The 23,962-nt window shown below is 38.7% G+C and overlaps 1 protein-coding gene across 5 annotated transcripts in view; it reads right to left on the reverse strand.

Annotated features, from left to right (window-relative positions):
* The window catches only part of LOC105483677 (vezatin, adherens junctions transmembrane protein), an 85,306-nt gene that overhangs the window by 59,403 nt on the left and 1,941 nt on the right, over positions 1–23,962 (reverse strand). For 4 of the 5 annotated variants that reach the window (XM_011744654.3, XM_011744655.3, XM_011744663.3 and 1 more), the window contains exon 2: positions 19,466–19,522. The exons of the other annotated variant lie outside the window; for it this stretch is intronic. In XM_011744654.3, coding sequence (XP_011742956.1) covers positions 19,466–19,522 — 57 coding nt within the window. The remainder of the gene's footprint in view (positions 1–19,465; positions 19,523–23,962) is intronic. 5 annotated transcript variants of the gene reach the window in all.

Here is a 23,962-nt window from a genome sequence, read left to right on the forward strand (position 1 = left end):
TGTCTCTATTATGACTTTTCCTTGGTTCAAGCAAAATAAAACCACAAATGTTTTATTTAAGTTGTTTTTTTTGAAGAGAATCATTAACACTGGACTCAAACTATAATTTCGAAGTATTGGAGAATGTTATTGATGCCAAAAGAAATACGAGAAGCCTCAGACACAGCATGTGGGAGCTCCTCAGGAAATCTTTGTGGTTCACTATTCCTGTAAGTTTTAGCTGACAGAAAACACGTATCATAACACCAGAAAGAATTTTGCTAAATGAAAAACATCCAAGAAACTTTGGTTGTGCTAAGATTGTTCTGCTGGCTGAAACATTTTTGCAATAAAAATAAACAAAAATAGACAGGAAAACCCCAAATTTTTGCTGAAGAAAGCTCTTCAAGAAAATATTTCATCCAAGTCCTACACTACTGGCATTTCTTGCCAGTCCTACTCCCTGCAGGCCCCACATAAAGATATCAGATCCAGGTGGGTGCAGTGGCTCACGCCTGTAATCCCAGCACTTTGGGAGGCCAAGGCAGGTGGATCACTTGAGGTCAGGAGTTTGAGACCAGTCTCGCCAACATGGTGAAATCCCGTCTCTACTAAAAATGCAAAAATTAGCCAGGCATGGTGGCACACATCTGTAATCCCAGCTACTCGGGAGACTGAAGCAGGAGAATCTCTTGAACATGGGAGGTGGAGGTCACAGTGAGCTGAGATCCCGCCACTGTACTCCAGCCTCAGCAACAGAGCGAGACTCCAGCTCCAAAAAAAAAAAAAGAAAAGAAAAGACATCAGATCTCCCAGATGTATACAGTTTGACCATTCACTTATGGCAACGCTTGTTTTCTACATGATTCATGATGTATTCTGTACAAGTGCCAGTGTCATCACTATATCATTGCTGGTTAGCTTTTATTTGAGACAGGGTCTTTCTCTGTCACCCAGGCTGGAGTGCAGTGGCATGATCACAGCTTACTACAGCCTCAACCTCTGGAGGTCAAGCAATCCTCCCACTTCACCCTCTGAGTGGCTGGGACTACAGGTGCAAGCCACCATACTCAGATAATTTTTAAATTTATTGTAGAGATGGAGTCTTGCTATGTTTCTCTGGCTGGTCTCTAACTCCTGGCCTCAAGGGATCCTCCCGCCTCAGCCTCTTGAGTCATTGGGATTACAGACATGAGCAGTTGTATCTGGCTACAATGCTTTTATTATTAGCTTCACTCTTTTAAACTGCTTTAAACTCTTATAGATAGAACAAGTTGTAAGCTTTCAGGTCTTGGGTCAGAGAAGAATGGGCCAAAGATGGCAGAATTAGGCAACTGATTCAATAATAAATACTTACTGAACATCTTCCATGTCAGGCAACATGTAGGCACAGGGGATAAAACAAAACAGGAAAAGTTTTTCCTAAAAAGTTTTATCTTGTGATACCTCTGATAAAACCATGGTTCATTAAGCTTTCAACATTACCAAGGAAGTACTGAGTGCTCTGGTACTTTCTAGGAATGCTCTGTCCAGAAAAATCCTCTCCCTGTTTCAGCTTCCTTAAGCACAAAGTAAGAATGCTATGGGACTCCTAAACTTGTTCAGGTAGTAAAATAAAACTCACGACACTCTGAGAAACAAGATAAAAAAGTGGTACTTTTACTTTTTATTTTTTATTTTTTGAGACAGAGTCTCCCCGTGTCACCCAGGCTGGAGTACAGTGGCATGATCTTGGCTGACTGCAACCTCCACCTCCCGGGTTCAAGTGATTCTCCTGCTTCAGCCTCCCAAGTAGCTGGGATTACAGGCATGCGCTACTACGCCTAGATAATTTTTTGTATTTTTAGTAGATATGGGGTTTCATCATGTTGGCTAGGCTGGTCTTTAACTCCGACCTCAAATGATCCGCCCACCTCAGACTCCCAAATTGCTGGGATTACAGGCACGAGCCACCATGCCTGGCCAAAAGTGGTATTTTAAAATACAGAATTTTGTGCTAAACCAAATGCCATCTTATGCTACAATATAAGCTAAATACAGAGTATGGAAATCCTGCAGATCAAATTATTTAGTTCCCATGACTCAAGGACATATCTAAATAAATAATGAAATGCATTTGTCTTTTAAAAAAACACACACACACACACCAAAAACAAATTATCAAATTTCTTCAACAAATAAATGACTTTTAAAACAGTGAGAGGTGGGAGACTGAGGTGGGAGGGAGGATGGTGTAAGCCTGGGAGGCAAGGGTGCAGTGAATAGAGATCGCACCATTGCACACCAGCCTGGATGACAGGGCCAGATCTTGTCTCAAAAAAAAAAAAAAAAAAAAAAGAGGCAAGAGGGTGGGGTAAGACTAAAGGGACCTATCACCCAGTGCAGCATATGGACATTGTTTTCGATCCTGCTTGGAACAACTGTAAGAAGGCATTTTCGAGAATTTAAGGAAGCTCAAACACAGACTAGGTATTAGATTATTAGGAAATTATTATTAATTTTGTTAGATGAGATAATTTTATTGGGGTTATCATTATTTATTTATTTAGAAACAGGGTCTCGTTCTGCCACCCATGCAGTGGCGTGCATGGCTCACTGCAGCCTCAAACTCCTGGGCTCAAAGGATCCTCCCACCTCAGCCTCCTGCGTAGCTGGTACTACAGGTATGTGCCACTATGTCCGGCTAATTGTTCTTTATTTTAGGGACAGGGTCTCACTATATTGCCCAGGCTGGTCTCCAACCCCTAGGCTCATGTGATCCTCCCACCTCGGCCTCCCAAAGCACTGGGATTATAGGTGTAAGCCACTGTGCCTGGCCAGTGTTATCTTGGAAAAGGAAAAAAAAAAGAGTTCTTAGTCTGTTTTGTGTTGTTATAACAGAATACTTGACACTGCATATTTTATAAAGAAAGAAGCTTACTTAGCTCATAGTTCTGCAGGCTGGGAAGTTCAAGAGCATGCCACTGGCTTCTGGTAAGGGCTCTGCTGCCTAGATATAATATGGTAGAAGGTCAAAAGGGGAGTGGTTATGTGCAAAGGCGCCAAGCACTAAGAATGTCCTTACTTTATAACCTGCTCTTTCAAGAACTAATCAATTCCCAAGAGAACTAATTCAGTTTTGAGAGAGCAAAAACTCACTCACTATTGTGAGAATGGCACCAAGCCATCCATGAAAGTGGAGCCTCGTGACCTAAATGCTTCCCATTAGGTCCTACCTCTTAAAGGTTCTACCTCCCAACATCATTGCATGGCAATTAAATTTCAAATGAGTTTTGGCAGGGACAAACCACACCTAAATCACAGCAAGTATTTGTCTGTTAGAGATACATACTGATACATTTACAGGTGAAATTAGGTAATGTCTGATATTTGCTTTATATTTATTTATTTATTTATTTATTTATTTATTTATTTATTTATAACAGGACAAATGGGAGTCATATGGTATTTGCTTTAAAATACACCAAGAAAAAAGGTGGGAGAGGGGGAGAGGAATAGATGAGACAGTTTGGTAAAATGTTAACAGCTGCTGAAGCTGAGTGATGGGTAAATGGAGCTTTTTTCTTTTTTTTTTGAGATGGTGTCACACTCTGTCACCCAGGTTGGAGTGCAGTAGTGCTATCTCTGCTCATGGCAACCTCCAAGCAATCCTCCTATCTCTGTCTTCCAAGTAGCTGGGACCACGGGTGTGCACCACCACCCCCAGTTCACTTTTTGTATTTTTGGTAGGGACGGGGTTTCACCAGGTTGCCCAGGCTGGTCTGGAACTCATGAGCTCAAGTGCTGGAATTACAGGCATAAGCCACCAGGCCTGGCCATGGAGTTTTCGTTGTAGTATTCTCCCCCTTAAAATACAATTTTAAGGTCTATAATAAAAGTCTTTTAAAAATCAGATGCTAGGTTTTCCTAAAGTCTGGTATAAAAGGCTTAAGAAAATACTATGGAACAAAAATGTAAACTCGAAAATATTCAACTTATTATTATTATAATCTGGGGAAAAATCATTTTATTGTTTTTTTTTTTTTGGTGAGATGGAGTTTCGCTCTTGTGGCCCAGGCTAGAACACAGTGGTGCCATCTCGGCTCACTGCAACCTCCCCCTCCCAGGTTCAAGTGATTCTCCTGCCTTAGCCTCTCAAGTAGCTGGGATTACAGGAGTCAGCCACCATGCCCAGCTGACTTTTGTATTTTTAGTAGACACAGGGTTTCACCAGGTTGGCCAGGCTGGTCTCGAACTCCTGACCTCAGGTGATCCACCTGCCTCAGCCTCCCAAAGTGTTGGGATTACAGGCGCGAGCCACCACGCCTGGCCCATTTAGATTTTAGATTTTAAAACACCGCACACGTAGTCCCAGCTACTGGGGATGCCTGCTTGAGTCCAGGAGTTTGAGGCTGTAGGGCCTATGATCACACTTGTGAATAGCCACCATACTCCAGCCTAGGCAACACAGCAAAATCCTGTCTCTAAAAAAGAAAACAAAACAAAACAAAATAAAAACCAGAAAAAAACCCATTAGAGTCTTACAAACTTCCATCTAATAGTCTCAGGCAATTTTATTTCTATTTTTTCTTTTTTAGAGACAGGGTCTCACTATGTTGCCCAGGCTGATCTTGAACTCCTGGCCTCAAGCAATCCTTCCACCTTGGCCTCCCAAAGTGCTGGGATTACAGGTGTGAGCCACCACGTCCAGCTCAAACTTTCATCTAGTAGTGGTACTTCCATAGCAGTGGTACTTTTAACCTCTACTGAAAGAGAATATGACAAAAAGCAAAAGTTAATATAGTTAAGATCTAAAATAAATTTATGAGTTAATCACATGTGTATCAACTAGTGTAACTTGTATACGTTATTTTATGTATTTATTTTAAAAATTCAGAAAATGATGAGCAAGTATTTGGACTTGTAAACTTCCTGCAACAATGTCTATGCTTTTTAATATTTTCACCAAGGTCAACAAATATCAAAGGTATCCTCTAGCAACATGATTTCAAGTTACTAGTCTCAGTGAAGGCACAAATAAGTGTCTACTTACTTGTCAATTTGAATTATTCACATTGTCTTTCCACAAGCTAATATAAAGTTCACGGAATAAACTATTCTCAATTATGTGATTTTTCTGAGCCACGTTTTAAAATCACCATTAAACAAGACAGTTAAAAACAAAAAGTAGAAACAAAAAAACTACTATGTTCTTATAAAGCAGTGGTTCTCAAAGTAGATCATCACTGCACAACTCCCCCTCCCCACATCTGGCAATTTCTGGAGACATTTTTCATTGTTAAAACTGAGGAGTGTGCTAGGCAGGGTAGCTCAAACCTGTAATCTCAGGACTTTGGGAGGCCAAGGCAGGAGGAACTGCTTGAGGCCAAGCATCTGAGACTATCCTAGGCAATATAAAGCAAGACCTTGTCTCTACTAAAAATAAAAAAATTAGCCAGAAATGGTGGTGTGCACCTGTGGTCCCAGCTACTTGGGAGGCTGAAAGTGAAGGACTGCTTGAGCCTGGAGCTCAAGGCCGCAGTAAGTCATTTAAGACTCGTCTCAAAACAAACTAACAAAACCTGTCGGCAAGGCATGGTGGCTCACACCTATAATCCCAGCACTCTGGGAGGCCAAGATGGGTGGGTCACTTGAGGTCACAAGTTTGAGACCAGTCTGGCCAACACAGTGAAACCTCGTCTCTACTGAAAAAGAAAAAAAAACAAAACAAAAATTAGCCAGGCATGGTGGTGCACATCTGCAGTCCCAATGACTTGGGAGGCCTGAGGCAGGAGAATCGTTTGAACCCAGGAGGCGGAGGCTGCAGCCAAGATAGTGCCACGGCACTCCAGCCTGGGCAACAGAACGAGACTCCATCTTAAAAAAACAAATCCCAAAACCCCCAAAAAACTGTGGGGTGGATGTGAGCAGTGCTACTGGTATCTAGTGCATAGAGATCGGGATGCTGCTCAACATCCTATATTGCATGGGACAACCCTCACAAAGAGTTATCTGGCCCAAAGTGTCAATAGTTCTAAGGCTGAGAACCTGTTTTCGAGCATTTCGAGTTCAATCAGAGATTGAAAAAAATCACAAAAAAATAAGTAGCCTAGCAGCTGCTTTCATTATTTACTTTTTATTTTGGGATGATGACTGATGTGAAAAGCAGTGACCAAAATGGAAAATTAGTTATTTTTCATGACTTGCAATGCTTAACAGCCTGTTGCAAAAACTCAACAGGCTTTCTAAGAGTGAAATGAGCTACCTTCAAAATAACTGCATTAGAATTTGTGCACTGAAATTTTAATCAGCTACTAATATAAAACCAAAATACTATAGCACTTCGTTACACTTAAAGAAGTATTGTGATGATCAATATGAACCTTTAAATAGGCTGAGAAATGTTATTACAGTATTAAAAATATCTGAGAAAATAATTTTCTATATAACATCGTTTTACTCCAGTAGAGCCTTAAATTTTAAAAACTTTAAGAATAGCTGAGCTAAGCTGTTGGGAGATTATTTCTACATAAACTTCATGCTCATCTAACTGATATTCAGTCTTCCAAAAAAAAAAATTTCCTTCTTTAAAAAATTCTGTTGGGGTGTCAACATAAGAAAAGAAGTGCAACTCTGACTATCTGGGCCATAGATATTAACTAGGAAAGTTAGATATCTCAATAAACCTAGCGTCTTCCACAAATGGCACTTTACTGAATGGTTTCTTTTGGATATTGACACACTAGTAATATCAATACTACAGGTCCACAATCCAGCACCTCTACTGGGCTAAGAACAGTCAATGACTGTCTATCTTACAACTCAGTACTCGTTGCAATGTTTCTGTTTTTCTTCTATGTCTCTTTCTTTCCTTTCTTTCCCTTCTCTTTCTTTCTTGCTTGCTTGCTAAGAACAGTCAATCTTTGTCTGTCTTCCAACTCAGTAGTCATTGTTGCAATGCTTCTTTCTGTTTTGCTTCTATGTCACTTCTTTCTTCATCTCTCTCTTTCCTTCCTTTCTTCCTTTCTTTTTCTTTTCTTTCTTTTCTGGCTAAGAACAGTCAATGATTGTCTGTCTTCCAAGTCAGTAGTCATTGTTGCAATGTTTCCTTCCTTCCTTCCTTCCTTCCTTCCTTCCTTCCTTCCTTCCTTCCCTCACTTCTTCCTTCCCTCCCTCCTTCCCTCCCCTCCTCCTCCTCCTCCTCCTCCTTCTTCTCTCTTTCTCTCTTTCTTTCTTTCTCCTGTCTGTTGTTCACGCCGGAGTGCAGTGACACAATCTCGGCTCACTGCAACCTCCATCTCCCAGGTTCGAGTGATTCTCCTACCTCAGCTTCCCAAGTAGCTGGGATTTAAGGCATGCGCCACCACACTTGGCTCATTTTTGTATTTTTAGTGGAGATGGTGTTTCATCATGTTGGCCAGGCTGGTCTCAAACTCCTGACCTCAAGTGATCTGCACTCCTTGGCCTCCTAAAGTGCTGAGATTACAGGCGTGAGCTACTGCGCCGGGCCCTATGTCACTTATTCTGTGTGTCTGAACCCTCCAAGCTCTTCACACTAGCCCTGATGCACCCTTGAGACTCTCTCCTTCCCTTTATCAGAAGAGCTGATCTCAGGGCCATATACCCTTTCAGAAAAGCAATTTGTAGTCTGCACTAACTACTGGCCAAATTCTGATTCTGGTCCCTCACACTATTTGTTCTCTCTTGCAGATGGCAATGACTGAGTGCTAACAGCATTCCAGTGTAAAGATCATCTGGATAGAAAAGGGATAATCATCATTTACTCCTTTATCACTAGCCAAATACTTATTGAGTGCCTACTCTGTGTCAGGCACTAGTTACTTGGGTAGTTCTCGCCCATTAACTTCTCTCTGGGGATATACAAGAAAAGTTAACTTATTTCATCTGTAAAAGGACACTAAGCTCAACTACTCAACCTGGGTTTGTTTGTTTTTTACTGTCTTGCTGCTTTTATACAAAAAATTTAAACAATACAACAAGATATAAAATGAGAAATAACTTTGTTTTTCCTACCCTAGTCCCCTAGTCTCTCATCCAAAAGGTAATAAACATTTAGCTCATGAATCCTTCCCCCCAAATTTAGTATCCACTTACATATGTATGAATAGCCTTCAAAATTTCTATACAAATGGAAATATACTATATACGTTTCTCTGCACTTGGTTTCATTGACTGTATTTTAGAGACCTTTCCATATTAGGACATATATTGTACCTTATTCCTTTTCAGTGTCCTTATACCATATAAATTCCATGAATCTATCATGATTTATTTATCCAGTCTCTTATTGTTGGATACTTGGACTACAAGAGGTATAGAAAAATGAAAACATTTAATAAATGTGTTTAAGTATTAAAATCAAAATAACTTGATTACTGATTGAAAATGGTTGGCAACGGAGGGATCAAGATTAAGATTGCTGATTTGAAGAATCAGGTGGTGCTATTTAATGGAATATGAAACAGTGGTGCAGCAACAAATCTGAGGATGAAGGTGATGTATTAGAAGTGCCTTATGAGATAGTCAAATGTGAATGGCGTAGACCTAAAATGTCTGGAGGTCAGGAAAGTAGCCTACTGAATGTATAGATTCAAGTTTTTAGCATATAAATATAGTGGCAAACTCATATGATATACCAGTATAGAAACGTATGTAGTCTGTAAGATCAACTAGAGATAATGGTATGAGAAGACAGGAGGGCCCTAACAGAGTTACTATACATATTTTAGAAAACAGCAGAGCCAAGCCTGAAAAACAATGTAGTAACACTAAAAATAGTTAACATTTGCTGAGTTGCTTATTTAGTAGGCATTGAGTTAAGCACGTTTTATAATACCTCATTTAATTCTAACAACTCTATAAAGAGGTATTTTTATTATTACTCTCATTTTACAGATGAGGAAATGAGTCATAAAGAGGTATAACTTGCTTAAAGTCACCATCAGAACATAAACCCAGTTGGTCTGATTCCAAAGCTCATACTTTTAAACTATAATATAAAATTGTCTCTTTGAGAAAAATTGAGATGTAAAAGAAACCACCTCTCTCAAGTTCACCATATATATCATATGTTATATTCTATAAGGTTCAAAATGCTGAACCCTGCAAGGTATAATTTTCAATTCAATCATATTTTTGTCTCTCTTCAAGCTAACTTCATCTTAAATTGTCCCCTTCCATTGGTGGTTTTAAGTTTCATAGAAGCTACACAATCTGGGAACATACCAATACAGACTTTTTTCTCACGAGAAAATTTTGGAAAATGCTCATATAAAATTGGTGTTATTACGATCTACAGGCTCCATGATTTTTATTCATCCTTCAGAGAGTGCTCTGTATTTATTAGCCTAAGGCTAATATAAAGTAGCAAATGGGAAGAAGTCAAGAAATTTTAAGGTATAAATTCAGAGAAGAGAAATAATCAGGAGGCAATGGATTACCAATTTAGAAATTTAGTTTCCAAGGGAAATAGAGCCATAGCAGGCACCAACATGAACAAGATAATGAAAACAAAACAAAACAAAATAATATTCCAGTGCTGTGTTTTCCCAAGGCTATGGGGCTATAAGTGGTGACTGTTTGATAATGGCTCTTGATCTTTTCCCACTGCCCATTTCTGAGTTTACAGCAAGTTTAACCTCTGGTTTGGTGATGTCAGTGGAGGCTGATAATTCTGCTTGATACTACCCAGATGCACAGTCTTCTCACAGGAGGATGATCAGTGTAGTTCCTATCCGGTTGGTTGATTTATTTTCCACCCATCTCCCCACAAACAACAGCAGTACTAAACATTTATTGAGTACCCAGACAGGGCCAGGAATTAATCTAAGTTTTTTTGTTTTTTTTTTTGTATATACAAGCCTGTCTCATCTTTGCAATAACCTTATGAGGCATGGCTCATTTTAGATATGAAGAAACTAAGGCACAGAGAGACCAAGGGAACTTGCCCAAAGTCACAAGGACAGATAGTAGTAAATAAGAGAAGAGGGATTTTTCTGGGTCGGATAAACCTGATAGATTCAGTGCTGTTATCTACCCCATCATATTGCAAATAATTTTGAGTAAAGAAGTTCATTAATTTGGTCTAATGTAGTACTGTGTATAGTTGTTTGTTTTACTTAACTAGAAACTAAACTTGTAATTTTAAATCTATTTAGCAGATTAAGTTAGAAAACTCAAAATAGGCTAGCATTATTCTCCTGATAATATCTACATTTATTCCCAATCCTTATTTTTGCTTCAGATGAGCTATAGCTCACATGTAAGAATTCAGTAAGAGCCGGGCACCATGGCTGATGCCTGTAATCCCAGCGGATCACTTGAGGTCAGGAGTTTGAGATCAGCCTGTCCAACGTAGTGAAACCCCCTCTCTACTGAAAATACAAAAATTAGCCGGGCATGGTGGCGGGAGACTGTAATGTGGGTTTATTGTAATACCAGCTATTCGAGAGGCTGAAACAGGAGAATCACTTGAACCCAGGAGGCAGAGGGTGCAGTGAGCCAAAATCATGACACTGCACTCCAGCCTGGGCAACAGACAGAGACTCCCTCTCAAAAAAAAAAAAAAGAAAAAGAAAATTAAGTAAGAGCATTTGCCTCACGTTACACAAGGTTAGAAATTGGCTGCAAAGGTTCTTGGGGGCTACAGAAACAATGGTACTCTAGTCTTAAAAATTACTTTCAAAACTAGCTTAATGGGTTTCAAAAACAACTCATTGAAAATGGAGGCCCCGAGCGGTGTCTCTCGTCTGTAATCCCAGCACTTTGGGAGGCCGAGGCGGGCGAATTTTTTACAATGAGAACATATTCATGTGTTATCTGTGTGGAAAAAGGTAGTTAAGGTCTGCTAAGAAAAAAAAAAAAGAAAAGAAAAAAAGAAGGTACCTAATTACATGTGAGTTTAGTAAATGAATAAAATGAGCCAATACACTTTTCCATATAAAAACTAATGATGGGGTGGGTGCAGTGGCTCACCCCCATAATTCCAGCACTTTGGGAGGTTAAGCCATGTAGATCACTTGAGCCAAGGAATTTGAGACCAGTCTGAGCAACATGGCGAAGCGCTGTCTCTACAAAAAATACAAAAATTAGCCGAACATGGTGGTACACACCTGTGCTCTTAGCAACTCAGGAGGCTGAGGCAGGAGGACTGCTTGAGCTTGGGAAGTAGAGGATGCAGTGAGCTCAGATTGTGCCACTGCACTCCAGCCTGGGCGACAGAGTGAGACTCTGTTTCAAAAAATCCAAAAAATAACAAACGAACAAAAAAACCCAAACTAAACCAACCCCAAAACTAACGCTCTACTTCAACTATTACACATTCCTTTATTTAAAATGTCAGTATGATATCTAAACCACATTATCAGGTTTGGCAAAATGCTAACTATTGTCAGATGTCAGATGTTATTTGGGCCATGCAGTCCATATTAAATACAAAAAGCAAGAAAACACAGGCACACTAGCTACTAACAGAGAAGGGCGTATAAGGCACAAAGCATTGGCACAAAAGCCCAAAATTGTGTAATGTTTGAGAAGTAACTTTGTTAATGCAGACTTCACACCTATATGAATCTGTGCTTATTCTGGTTCAAAGGATCAAAAAGCCTTTAATTTCCATTCCCAAGTTACAGAATTCACCAAGTTATATGTAACTTTTCTTCAAGTTTGTACCAATTTGTAATTTCTCTGGGAAAAAAGTATTCTCTACATACTACCATGTAAATTACATATTTTTAAAAGTTTCTACCATGCCAACAGAACCTCTAAAAGATCTTTAATTCAAAATAAAATCTCTAGGGAAAAGGTATCTGCAACTAAAGGGATTTGATGGGAAAATATGTGCCTGAAAATTATTATGTGTTATTTCAAAGCATTTAAAAAAATATTTTATCTTTGAATACAGCTTAAAGCTATAGGTCTAAATGTGACTATCACATATAGAACAACAATATATCGTTTTTGGAAAATACCACTGAAAAGGATTAAACTCCTCTTGTTAATTGCTATGATTTCCATGTTTTTCCAGGCTAGCTGCAGAATATCACAAAATAAACTGATGAGTAAAACTGTAACAAATTATAAAAGGCAGTGATTTTTCTCAATTTTTAATGAGGAATCTACTTAAAAGGCTAAATCTCTGTCAAAATTAACAAAATCCCATGATGGAAAATAAATTTCCCCATAATTGTATTGCCAATGTAGTAAATTTCTATAGACTTTTCACTTATCTTAATTCAGTACACAATCACAAAGTATAATCTGAAATTAACTACTTTGTGCTTTTATCTCCCTTAAACCTTAGATAATATCAGGATATTAAGATATAAAATAATAGGAAATGCTTTTCAGAGCATTCACATTTCAACATAATTTCTAACTTAGTATACCAAAAGCCCCAAATTCAAGCATTAGTTAATTAATCAGCAAAGTAAAATCGAATCATAGAATTTAAAGAGATTAAGCTAAAAGGGTCCATTAAAATTGGTCCAACTGATTAAACTACTCACAGACAGCATGGTTCTAATTTCTCCAGTTGACCTAAATGAAAAATTTACTGCCTCTTGTCCATATTCTTTTTTGATCCATACATTTCTTTCTTTGATGATTCCCACTTGTTTCTCCAGAAGAACTACAGTACAAAATGGCCACTGAATTGGAGGGCGTGCCTCTGTCATTACTAAGCATTTTCCTATCAGAAGCAGACCTTTGAAAAAATATCTGAACATTATTTCTTCAGTGCTGTTATTACTCAGCAACTACAGACGAAGGTAATAGGAATACCGGAGTTTTAAAAATGCCTTCAAAGGATGTTTTTAGTGTTCGTGTTTATTTAAAAGTTTTTAAATAAACCAAGAAAAAGTGAGACACATATATTAATAAGTTTGTCCGGCTGTAGGCTTCTAATATTTTCCACTGAAATCCTATCCAATGATTCTTATATGAGATGTAATAAATAGCAAACATTTTAAAAAAGAGTAACCTTAAGATTTCTCTACACAACAGTACAAATGTACTTAAGTGCAATACTACCTAAGTCCAAAATCTAAATAAAAATCAAACATACCCATCAAACGACTAAGAGATGCAATAGGAGAAAACTGACTCACACAGCTTTTATACTCTATTGACTAAAAAGCAAGGATAGCAGTGGATTGTCTTAACTAAGTGGAGAGAAGCCAGCAATGGTAGATTGGTATCTCCCTGGTTCTGATGCTACTTTTAATATTATTTGAAATCTAGCTAATTAACTGGCATGTATCAGTCACTTAAATGAATGCAGAGCAGAAGCAAGGAGAGGAAGCAAAACTTCATTTTCAACTGCTTTAAGACAAAGGCCAGAAGATCAAACACAATTGGCAAAATGTTGGATGTGAGGAGAGCATGGAGTAAACTTTAATATAATGTTTGGATATTATGAGATAACATCCAACTTTATTTCCCTTGCTTTTTATCCCAAATAAAAAAACAAAAAATAAAAAAAAAGGAAAAGATAACGGGCCACTATGGCTCACACAGGATGAGGTGAGAGGAGAAGATAGCTGGAGCCTAGGAGTTCAAGGCTGCAGCGAGCTACTATTGCACCACTTGTACTCCAGCCTGGGTGACAGAGTGAGACTGTCTCAAAAAACAGAAAAAAGAATAAAAAATCCATTTTAATAAAGGTCTTAATGAGATATAATATTAAAAGTTGTGGATTAATCAGCAAAAACCTCAACAGTAAGAGATAGGAGGCTATATTCTGTCAACTACATAAATTACAATGCAGATTTTAAAATAAAGGGTGTCCTCAAATATGTTATTTCAAGTAAAAAGTAATGGGCACACTGATTTGCTATAGTGAGAATAACAGGAAGTCTCAATGTATACTATAAATAATACTCAAAAAATCCAGAGGCAATGAAGTTAGTATACTTTTTTTTTTTGAGACGGAGTCTCACTCTGTTGCCCAGGCTGGAGTGCAATGGCGTGATCTCGGCTCACTACAATCTCCGTCTCCTGGGTTCAAGCAATTCTCCTACCTCAGCCTCCTGAGCAGCTGGGATTACAGGTGCCCGCCACCATGCCCAGCTAACTTTTGCGTTTTTAGTAGAGACACGCTGGTCTCAAACTCCTGACCTCAGGCGATCCGCCTGCCTCACCCTCCCAAAGTGCTGGGATTACAGGAATGAGCCACTGCACCTGGTTGGAATTAGTACACTTTCTAACACCGTGCCCCTGTGGAGTACACTGAGCTTTGAACTTTTTTTCCTAAATCCTTAAGGCATGAATTGCTTCTAGGAACTCAGAGAACACCTGGTGCAGAACCAAGGAAAACTAAAATTGAGTCAGGATTTTTAATATAAAAAGAGACTGAAAATGAGTAGATTCTTTTCCTGTATTTTCTAATTAATGGAAGCCTCTAAGGGCCTACTCTCATTTATTCAATCCACTAGATAGTTTCCGATCCCCTAGAATGGACTTAAGAAAAATTTCATACCAAAAGATGATATGGTATAAAGGATGATCCTGGGAAACAAGTTCTAGAGAAATTAAATGACTTATTCAGAATCTCATTACTAATTTATGTTAGTCTCTTGACTCCTCATCTAGTCTTCTTTCCACAATGCTTTTAACAGAATGAAAACTTTCAATATAGCTGCACATAAAATACCAAGGTAACTACAAAAAGTAATGTAGGCACTGTGTGTGTCATAGCTTGAGACAAAGGGACTTACATTTTAATAAATACAATAAAAAATACATAAAAGAGAGAACAACTTCCTACTTTTCTTGGATGTTTAGACGTAAAAGAGAAAAAAATGTTTTAACTGGAGCCCCAAGGATCTGTGAAGAAGCCAAAACAGAAGAAATCACACAACATAAGCAGAAAAAAAGCAGACTTGTTCCCCAAGAATAATTTTTGTAATTCATATTAAACATGGAATTTCTTGGTTATAAACCGGAGTTAGTGTTTTGTTTTTGTTTTTGTTTTGAGACAGGGTCTCATTTCATTGCCCAGGCTGGAATGCAGAGCTGCAATCACAGCTCACTGCAGCCTCAACCTCCTGGGCTCAAGCAATCTTCCCACCTCAACCCCCAAAGCAGCTTGGACTGCAGGTACATGCTACCACACTGGCCAATATTTACATTTTCTGTAGAGACAGGGTCTCACTATGTTGCCCAGGCTGGTCTTGAACTCCTGAGCTCATGTGATCTTCTAACCGCAGCCTCCTAAATTGTTGGGATTACAGGTGTGAACCACCGTATCTGGCTAGACTTGGTCTTAATGGTCAATCTTTGATGTCAATAGAGTTGTGATTTAATAACACTATTAATAAATATTATTCCTATTATAGATAGTGATAGCATGAATTTTGCTATGCTTCTAATCTCAGCTACTACTTGGAACTAGATTATTTTAAATAATACAACTTTAGGGCTTTATGTTTGACAAACTGAAACTCAGGATATATTTAAAAAATAAAATGATATAATAATACTTTAAATTTTATATGTATAATTATTCTAGACAGAAAGCTCCATTATAAGAATAGCAAATACGGTCCATATATATGTTCACAGACAAAAACAATATTCTTCCATTAGTCAAATCAAAAATGCAAGTAAGAAAGAATATACAATTATTACTTAGGGAAAAAAATGCTTTAATGTTTGTCAGAGATGTATAGTAACTTTTAAAAATACAAAGAAAGGGGAATCTCTCGAGGAAGAGAGAAATTTTTTAAAACTTCCTTTTAAATGTGAAAGGTTTTGTGAGAGTCACTTCCTTTCATTCAACTGATTAAGTGCTATGGGGGAAAAGGATGAAAGCTGAACATATGGCCAACAAAGGATTAACATTTAATAACTTACACAGAAGTATGAAAGAAGTTGGAGAAGAAAAAATCATGATAAAATGGGTAAAAATTATCTTTCTCAGCCAGGAACAAAAGAAAAGAGGAAGAATGAATTTAAACAAACACCAAAAACAGTAAAGAGTTCACCTACAGAGGATAAGGTACCAACTCAAGAGATTTGAGTACAGAGGATAAGGTACCAACTCAAGAGATTTGAGTAAAAGATCCCTTTAATACAATATTGTCCCTAATAGAAGAAAGTTACAAAGGAATGGTTTAAGTGAACTTCAAATGATGCAAAGAGGCAGAAAAATTAGTCTTTCAGATTTAAAAAGTCTTATTTCCAGGCATTCTTCCCTCTAGGAATAGCAGGGTTTAAGACAGAATAAATGACCTGAAGTTTCTGCAATTAAAAGTTAAGGTCCAGTGCAGTCGTTCATGTCTATAATCCCAGCACTCTGGGAGGTCGAGGCAGGAGAATTACTTGAACCTGGGCAACATGTCAAAACCCACTCTCTGCAAAAAATACAAAAATTTGGCTGGGCACGGTGGCTCATGCCTGTAATCCCAGCACTTTGGGAGGCCGAGACGGATGGATCACATGAGGTCAGGCATTCGAGACAAGCCTGGCCAACATGGCGAAACCCCATCTCTACTAAAAATACAAAAATTAGCAGGGTGTGGTGGCATGCGCCTGTAATCCCAGCTACTGGGGAGGCTGAGGCAGGAGAATCACTTGAACCCGGGAGGTGGAGGTTGCAGTGATCCGAGATCATACCATTGCACTCCAGTCTGGGCGACAAGAGCAAAACAAAATTCCATCTCAAAAAAAAAAAAAAAAAAAAAATTAGTAGGGCATGATGGCACATGCCTGTAGTCCCAGCTACTTGGGAGCTGAGATGAGATAATCACCTGAGCCTGGGAAGTTGAGGATGCAGTGAACAGTGATTGTTCTATTGGAGGCCAGCCTGGCGACCGAGTGAGACCCTGTCTAAAAAACAGTTAAGAAAGCAACATCAGAACTTTAACACCTTTCTAAAGTAATTGGAGAATTCTTACTCTCAAAACACTGTAATTAATGATGACGATAATAGAGTAAAACAACAATCTTGGTATTTCATGCTTATTTTGCTAATACTCATGTTAGACATAGTATCCATCATTTTCTAAACTTTGTTCTGTTGCTGTTTAGCCTGAGTGGTCTGAGATGAGGTTATACCGCCCTTCTCAATTCAGCCTCTTAGAGCAGAATGATGATAGAAGATTCTGATTAAAACAAATGATCTTATAGAAGGAGGAGTCAGCCTCCAATATAATGGAATTAACCTTGAAAGTATGTAGGGAATCTAGCTCTGATAAAATGAAGGTAATCAGATTCTAGGGCAAGAAATGGGAATTGGGCCTGGGCACTTCACTTTTTCTTTCCTCCCTTAGTCCTTCTCTTATATCATCTTTCAGTGCACATCTACTCCTCTCAGACTAAGAGGACTCAATGTTATCACTGTTAGGAGAAGTACAATGACCCAAAATATAATACTGTAAAATTTACAAATAATCCAAGAAATAGAAATTAAAACAAGATACCTCAAAGAGTTTGTTTTAAGGGAAGGGATGCTGTTGGAATATTTTCCAAAACTCTGCATGATTTAAGTTTTTAACTTTAATGCAGCATGTAATTCTCTAGGTAAGTCTCAAGACATGAATCAGTCTGCTTTCTGACTCTGAAGATCATTAAAATAACAGTATTACAATAAATATACCAAAAAAAAAAAAAATCACAGTTAAATTTTCTTAGGGGAAGCAAGGTTAGGCCCTAAGATAGATATGGCAAACTAGCTTGTTCAATCTCTATTCTATAATCCTTCTTCCAGTGTACCTCTTGTGTTACAGAGGCAGGAAAGCTACATCTGACATTTCCCAAATTATCTTGCAGCTAGGATTCTAGATATAAATTAGGGTTTCCCCAAGTAGGAGTGCTGTGTAAGAGATTGGGAAGGTGGAAGAGAAGCAGAAGTCCACTTTTGGCTCCTTTGGCTTTTGTTTCATCTGTTCTTTTTTAAAAAAAAAAAAAATAATAAAGGCAAAGTCTCAATCTGTCACCAAGGCAGAGTGCAGTGGCCTCATCAAAGCTCATCACAGCCTTGAACTCCCGGGTTTAAGCAATCCTCCTGTGTCAGCCTCCTGAGTAGCTAGGGCCACAGGTGCATGCCACCATGCCCAGCTAATTCTTTAAAATAATTTTTTATAGAAGCAAGGTCTCGCTATGTTGCCCAGGCTGGTCTCCAACTGCTGGCCTCAAGTGATCCTCTGATCCTCCCACTCCTGGCCTTGTTATTTCATTTGTCCATTTGTTCTCTCATTCCTTCTCTTCCCTCCCTCCTTCTCTCTCTCTTTTTCTTTTTTTTTTTCTATGAAACAAAGCCGTGAGGCAAAATGTTTCTATAGCAGTATTCCAATATGGGTACTCCAGCTTCTTGGTAACACAGCTGCAGATGTGGTAGAGACAGTGGAGACACTCCAAGTTCCAATACCAAGGTATCACTTTGTTAGGTTATTGCGAAGCAGATGTGGTGATGGCTTCTGATTCCTGGACTGTAACTATGATCATGATCACGTGCTCTTGCCTTCATGAGCATAGTAACTTGGATAGAGCTTGATCCTGTAGGCCTTCCAATGATAATCTAACCACTAATTCCCTATGCTAAATTCCTTTCTGCTTATGGCACACGGACAGCTTTCTGTTTACTGCATTAACGGGGTCCCCAACCCCCAGGCCCACACAGCACTGGTACTGGTCCGTGGCCTGTTAGGAATACAGCCTACAGCCGGCAGGCAGGTGGGCCAGTGGGTGAGCGAGCATTACCATCACAGTTCTGCCTCCTGTCAGATCAGTGGCAGCATTAGATTCTCATAGGAGCAGGAAACCTATTGTGAGCTGCGCATGTGGGAGATCTAGGTTGTGTGTTCCTTATGAGAATCTAACTAATGTCTGATGATCTGAGGTAGAACAGTTTCATCCTGAAACCATCCTCCATCTGTGGAAAAATTGTCTTCCACAAAACCAGTCCCTGGTGCCAAAAACCAGTCACTGTGCATTAGGATGTATGGTTGACACAGTACTTAGTATCTAGAAGTAGGGCTGACTTAGCAGAACCTGAAATATGTTCCACTGGCTGAGTAATCAAGTGGTAGATGGCAAGAAAACATTGTGCCTAACAAGCTTTCGGCTCTTCAAAAGAAGGCCTTTCTCAGTCAGTGGCCTGAGATCTAAATGGAATGAAAGTGGTAACAGTGGTAGAGGGGGTTACAGGTCTCATAGGTGGTAAAGCACAAACGCAGGATATAAGATGGCTGCTCAAAGCCTTTCTCAAGAAGAATCCCCTAATAAGAGTTATAGTTTAGCTGGATGTGGTGGCACATGCCTGTAGTCCCAGCTAGTCAGGAGGCTGAGTTGGGAGGATCGCCTGAGCCAGGAGTTGGAGCCTGCAGTGAGTTATGATGGTAACACTGCATTCCAGCCTAGGGAACAGTGCAAGACCCCGCCTCGAAAAAAAAAAAAAAAAAAAAAGTTGTGGCTTTAGGTACAGGAATGCAATCACTAACAAATAGTAGCCATAGAGGGAAAGAATTCAGACAAGAAACACCCAAACCTCTCTGGCGCTCTTTCCTCCATCCTTTGATCTGCAGGTCCTTCCCACTGGCCGAACCTAAATGGAACCCAGAGGACAAGGGAATACAGTGATGCAGTCCATAATGATCAAGGTGGAATTATGGGTCTGAGGGATACATGGAGAAAAATAATCACCAACGATAACATCAATCCCTCAACTATACACTTGGGTATTAAATAAGAAATAAAAATGGAACTTACACAACTGTGAGACAAACTACATTTCAAAACTTGCGTGATACAACTGAAGCAATACTCAGGGAAATTTATAGCCTTACAAGTTATTTTGGGCATTTAGGTTTTTAACTCAAGAAGCTAAAGAAAACAGAACAAAAATAGCAAAATAAACACAAATAGATGAATGGAAATGGATAAAAGTAGAAATTTTAAAAAATTTAAAACCACAAACAAATTCAATAGAACTGATCAAACAAAATCAACAACTAGTTCTTTGAAAAGTCTACCTGGGGCCAGGCACGGTGGCTCACATCTGTAATCCCAGCACTTTGGGAGGCTGAAGTGGGTGGATCACCTGAGGTCAGGAGTTCAAGACCAGCCTGGCCAACATGGTGAAACCCCATCTCTACTATAAATACAAAAATTAGCTGGGCGTGGTGATGGATGCCTGTAATCCCAGCTACTTGGGAGGCTGAGGCAGGAGAATTGCTTGAACCCAGGAGGCGGAGGTTGCAGCGTGCCAAGACCCTGCCATTGCATTCCAGCCTAGGCAATAAGAGTGGAACTCTGTCTCAAAAAAAATGAAGTCTATCTGGTAAGTTGACACTCCAGCGCATCTATGCAAAACAAAAAGAAAAACATAACAACAATCAGATCTAATTCATGCTCTAAATGAAACTAAAAATTAAGAGACTACTAAGAATATATCAATTATATTGAAAACCTAGATAAAAAGCAATTTGCTGGAAAAATTTAATAAAAGGTAACATTTAGTGAGTGTTTACAATGTGTCAGGTACTCATCTAAGTAATTCACTTATATTAAATCATTTAGTACTCACAACTACCTTACGAGACAGATACTGTTATTTTTATTTAATATGGAGAAAACTGAAGCTTAGACAAGTAACCTGCTCGAAGTCACATTAACTAATAAATAGCTGACCTAGGATTTCTTAGGTTATCCAGCTCCAGAGCCCATATCTTTAACTATATTACACTGCCTTTCAGAATAAAAAAGTTACCAAAATAGAAAATTGTACCTGAGCAATAACCATAAAAGCAATTGAACTGATAGACAACATTCAGTCTCTTTTCCCCAGGTAAGGCCAATTTAGCTATACCCTGAAGAAACAGAAAATTCTCATTTTGTAAAATCAGTCCCAGAGCACAGAATGAAATGGGAAGTTGCCTGACTCATTTAGAAGGCAAGTAATAAATGTTCATAGATTGGAGATTCAATATTGTAAAGATGTTAAGTTTCCCCAAAGTAATTTACAGCTTCAAAGCAATTTCAATCAAAGTCTCAGTAGGTCTTTTTTTTTTTTTTTTTCCCCCACAAAAACTGACAGGCTGATCTAAAATTTATATGGAAATATAATGGGCCAAGAATAGCCAAAGGCAATCTTGAAGAAAAAATACAGCTGAAGGGTCTTATGCTATCAGATATTAAAACCTATTTTTAAAATTATAGTGATTAAAATAAAGTGGTATTAACACAAGAATAGACAAAATGATCAATGGCAAATAAGAAAGGGTACAGAAGGAAATTCACACATAAAAGGTTCCCTGATTTATGACAAAGGCAACACTACAGTTCAGTGGGGGAAAAAATGATCTGCTCAGTGATGGTGCCAGGTCAACTGGACATCCACATGGGGAAAAAAAAAAAAGTTGATCTTCACTTGTTACCATACAAAAATCAGCACCAGATGGATGACAGATCTAAATGGGAAAAGGTCAAATAAAGCTTTTAAAGAAAATATCTTTGTGACCTTAGAACAGGCAAATTTTTTTTAACAGCACTAATCATAAAAGAATAAGGTTTAATTGGATTATAATAAAGAGCTTCTGTTCATTGAAAGACACGATTAAAAGTGTGCAGAAGCCACAAATAGCCCAAGGTAAGATATATGAGGTATATACAGTTGTCTCTTTATTCATGGGGAATTGGTCACAGGACTGGGGCAAATACCCAGTCCATGGATGCTCAAGTCCCTTATATAAAATGGCATAATATATGCATATAACATACACACATTCTCTCACATATTTTAAGTCAGCTGTAGATTATTTGTAATACCTAATACAATGTGAACGCTATATAAATAGTTGTTATCCTGTAAAGTTTTTTATTTGTATTATTTTTTGAATATTTTTGAGTATTTATTTATTTAGAGATATGGTCTCACTCTGTCACCCAGGCTGGAAATGTAGCTCACTGCAGCCTCAAATTCCTGGGCTCAAGCAATCTTCTGCCTCAGGCTCTGGAGTAGCTGGCATTACAGGCATGCATCACCACATCTGGTTAATTTTTTTCTTTTTTCTTTTTTTTTAAAAGATGCAGGGTCTTGTTAATGTTGGCCAGGCTGGTCTCAAACTCCTGGCTTCAAGCAATACTACCGCCTTAGCCTCCCAAAGTGCTGGGATTATAGGCATGAGCCACCTTACTGGGCCTGAATATTCCTTTTTTTTTTGAGATGGAGTCTCACTCTGTCACCCAGAGCAATGTCCGCCTCCTGGGTTCAAGCGATTCTCATGCCTCAGCCTCTAGAGTAGCTGGGACTACAGGCGCACGCCACTATCAGCTAGTTTTTGTATTTTTTTAGTAGAGACGGGGTTTCGCCATGTTGGCCAGGCTGGTCTCGAACTCCTAGTCTCAAGTGGTCCTCCTGGCTCAGTTTTCCAAAGTGCTAGGATTACAGGCATGAGCCACAGTTGGTCCAATCTGCAGATGTGGAATTCTCAGATAAGGAGGGCCAACTGTGTCTCTAACAAAGGGCTTGTATCCAGTGTAGGTAAAGAATTCCTTCAAATCAGTAAGAAAAAGAGACAACCCAATAGAAAAAAATGCAAGAAATTTGATGTGGCTTCACAAAATGGATATACAATTGGCTAACAAACACATTAAAAATCTTAATATCTTTATCAAGGAAATACAAACTAAAAACTTCAAGGAGATACCAAGACATAAACACTAGAATCATAAAAAGAAAAACACTAAAATTAGCAAGTGTTGATGAGAATGTGGGGCAAAGGGACCTCTCATACCTTCCTGGCTGGAGAATAAACTGGTATAACCACTTTGGAATAAAGTTTGGCAATCTCTACAGAAATATCTATGTATTTGCTATGACCTAGAAATTCCATTCCTACATACATATCCACCAGAAATATGTTTAACCAAACACATACGAAAAGGTTCACAGTAGCACTAGTTTAAACCTGGGAACTACTCAATGACCATCAACAGAAGAATGAATTTAAAAATGATCATATATTCACATGGAATGCTATGCAGAAATAAAAATTTTCATGTTAATAATATGGACGAATCTCACAAAGCCAGAGAGGAAAAATAAAAGTCAGAAATAAGAGAGTATATAAATAGAAATGCACAGTGTCTAAACAATAAAAATAGACAAAATTAATCTAGGTTATTACGTTTAAAGAGTGGTCATTTTGGGGTAGGGAATAGTGATGGAAAAGGACCAGGAGGGAGCTTCTGGTGTGCCGGTGATGTTGTTTCTTTTTCATTTTTTATTTTTTTGGGGCAGAGTCTGGCCCTGTCATCCAGGCTGGAGTGCAGTGGTGCGATCATGGCTCACTGCAGCCTTAACCTACCCAGGCTCAAGTGATTCTCCCACCTCAGCCTCCCCAGTAGCTGGGACTACAGGCACGTTCCACCACACCCAGACAATTTTTGTATTTTTTGTAGAGATCGGGTTTCGCCATGCTGTCAGGCTAGTCTCAAACTCCTGGGTCCAGGGATCCATCTGCCTCAGCCTCCCAAAGTGCTGAGATGACAGGTGTGAGCCACCATGCCCGACCTGTCCTGTTTCTTGATCTGGGTGCTGGTTACATGGGTGTGCTCAACATGTGAAAATATAACCATCCGCACACTTGTGATTTGTGCCCTGTCCTTCTATAAATTATACTGCAATAAAAATTGTGTATAACAAAAAGCAAACAAACAGCAAACTGGAAATTTTTCTGCAAGTATGCTAAAGGCTTAGTAATATATGAAGAACTCACGCAGGTCAATTTTTTAAAAGCTAGCAGCTAATAAGAAAATGAGCAACAAATATGAAGAGAAATGTTCAAAGAAATAAAAATGGCTAATGTACAAATGCACAAAATGTAAATTAAAACAATGGAATGTTATTTTTGCCTACCAAATTAGCAAAGATTAAAAGAAACTGTTAAGGCTGTTGTTGAGGATTTGGTGAAACCAATACTCTCTTATTTTTAATGGAAACCTGAATTGGTATAACCTATCTGTGTAAGTCTTAAATGTTCAT

This window comes from Macaca nemestrina, chromosome 10 (assembly GCF_043159975.1).
Source record: "Macaca nemestrina isolate mMacNem1 chromosome 10, mMacNem.hap1, whole genome shotgun sequence".
Classification (NCBI taxonomy): Eukaryota; Metazoa; Chordata; class Mammalia; order Primates; family Cercopithecidae; genus Macaca; species Macaca nemestrina.